General features: G+C 62.4%; 2 protein-coding genes across 2 annotated transcripts in view; one reads left to right on the plus strand and one right to left on the minus strand.

Annotated features, from left to right (window-relative positions):
- The window catches only part of LOC113205056 (uncharacterized), a 4,226-nt gene extending 3,530 nt beyond the window's left edge, over window positions 1-696 (plus strand). The window contains exons 5-6 of the mRNA XM_052269451.1: window positions 7-121; window positions 427-696. Coding sequence (XP_052125411.1) covers window positions 7-121; window positions 427-599 — 288 coding nt within the window. The 3' untranslated portion in view covers window positions 600-696. The remainder of the gene's footprint in view (window positions 1-6; window positions 122-426) is intronic.
- The window catches only part of LOC113215386 (6-phosphofructo-2-kinase/fructose-2,6-bisphosphatase), a 12,373-nt gene that overhangs the window by 2,025 nt on the left and 9,373 nt on the right, over window positions 1-975 (minus strand). The gene's annotated exons all lie outside the window — the stretch shown is intronic.

Raw genomic sequence — 975 nt, forward strand, 5'->3', positions numbered from 1 at the left:
GCCGAGTTCAAGTCGGACACCGAGAGCCTCGCGCAGTCCATCAGCAGCTCGGCCAACGCGTCCGTGTGCAACAGCCCGGGTGGCCCGCGCGGCGAAACGTACCGCAAGGCCAGCGACATCGGTAAGTCAGTGACTGTCTTGGGGAGAGGGGCTGATTCACGAATGCGTACTTTCATGGTTATACTGTATCGTGTGCACGCGAGTGGGTGTGTTGCCTACTCACTCGGAGCTATAAGGCGCCATGTGCAGCTAGGATAAACAAAACCGGCCCGCAACCGTGCATGCGGTACGGTACGAGCATGAAACTTTGGGGCGAGCTTTGGGGGGAAAACTTTCGTAGATTTTGTCTAAGCATTTACGTCTTAATTGCCATTCTCTGAGCCGCCGCCGGCCTCGCTCGAATATGACGCACATGTCCGGCCGCAGGCGTCTCCATCGAGGACCTGATCGAGCGGCGCAACAGCGGGCTGGGGGCGCGCTTCTCCACGCTCGTCGGCACCCTGGGCAGGCTGCGGCCGCGCAGGGGCTCCACGGCCACCATCGAGCGCGCCAACGGCGACCAGCCGTCCAACCTGCGCGACGCGCGCGCCGAGCCGTGACGTGGCCGTGATGTGACCCGGTGACCCGTCTGTTTGATGTTTGTTCTGTTTCTTCTCCAACTCTGACCTGCCCATTAAACCAAGTCTACCTCAAGCACATTGCGTTGTACTTTTCCTTCTTGTTGCAAATCATCCTCCCCACCCGCTCCAACAAGGGTAGTGCAGTCTTTGCCGGGGAGGTCACCCCCTAGGCCGGGTCTAGGCGGACCGCACCGGACCGCCCTGCCCCTGGTCGGCCCTGTGTGCGGGGCAAACAGGTCAGGTTATACGAGATCCCCTGGTGCCGTCGGGGACCCCGGGCTGGCCCACTGGCTGGCCCCATCACCTAATTACCCCCCGGTCACGCTACGGGCGCGGGGTGAGGTGGGGTGCGGGT

Source organism: Frankliniella occidentalis, unplaced genomic scaffold (genome assembly GCF_000697945.3).
Source record: "Frankliniella occidentalis isolate FOCC.00 unplaced genomic scaffold, Focc_3.1 Scaffold92, whole genome shotgun sequence".
Lineage (NCBI taxonomy): Eukaryota > Metazoa > Arthropoda > Insecta > Thysanoptera > Thripidae > Frankliniella > Frankliniella occidentalis.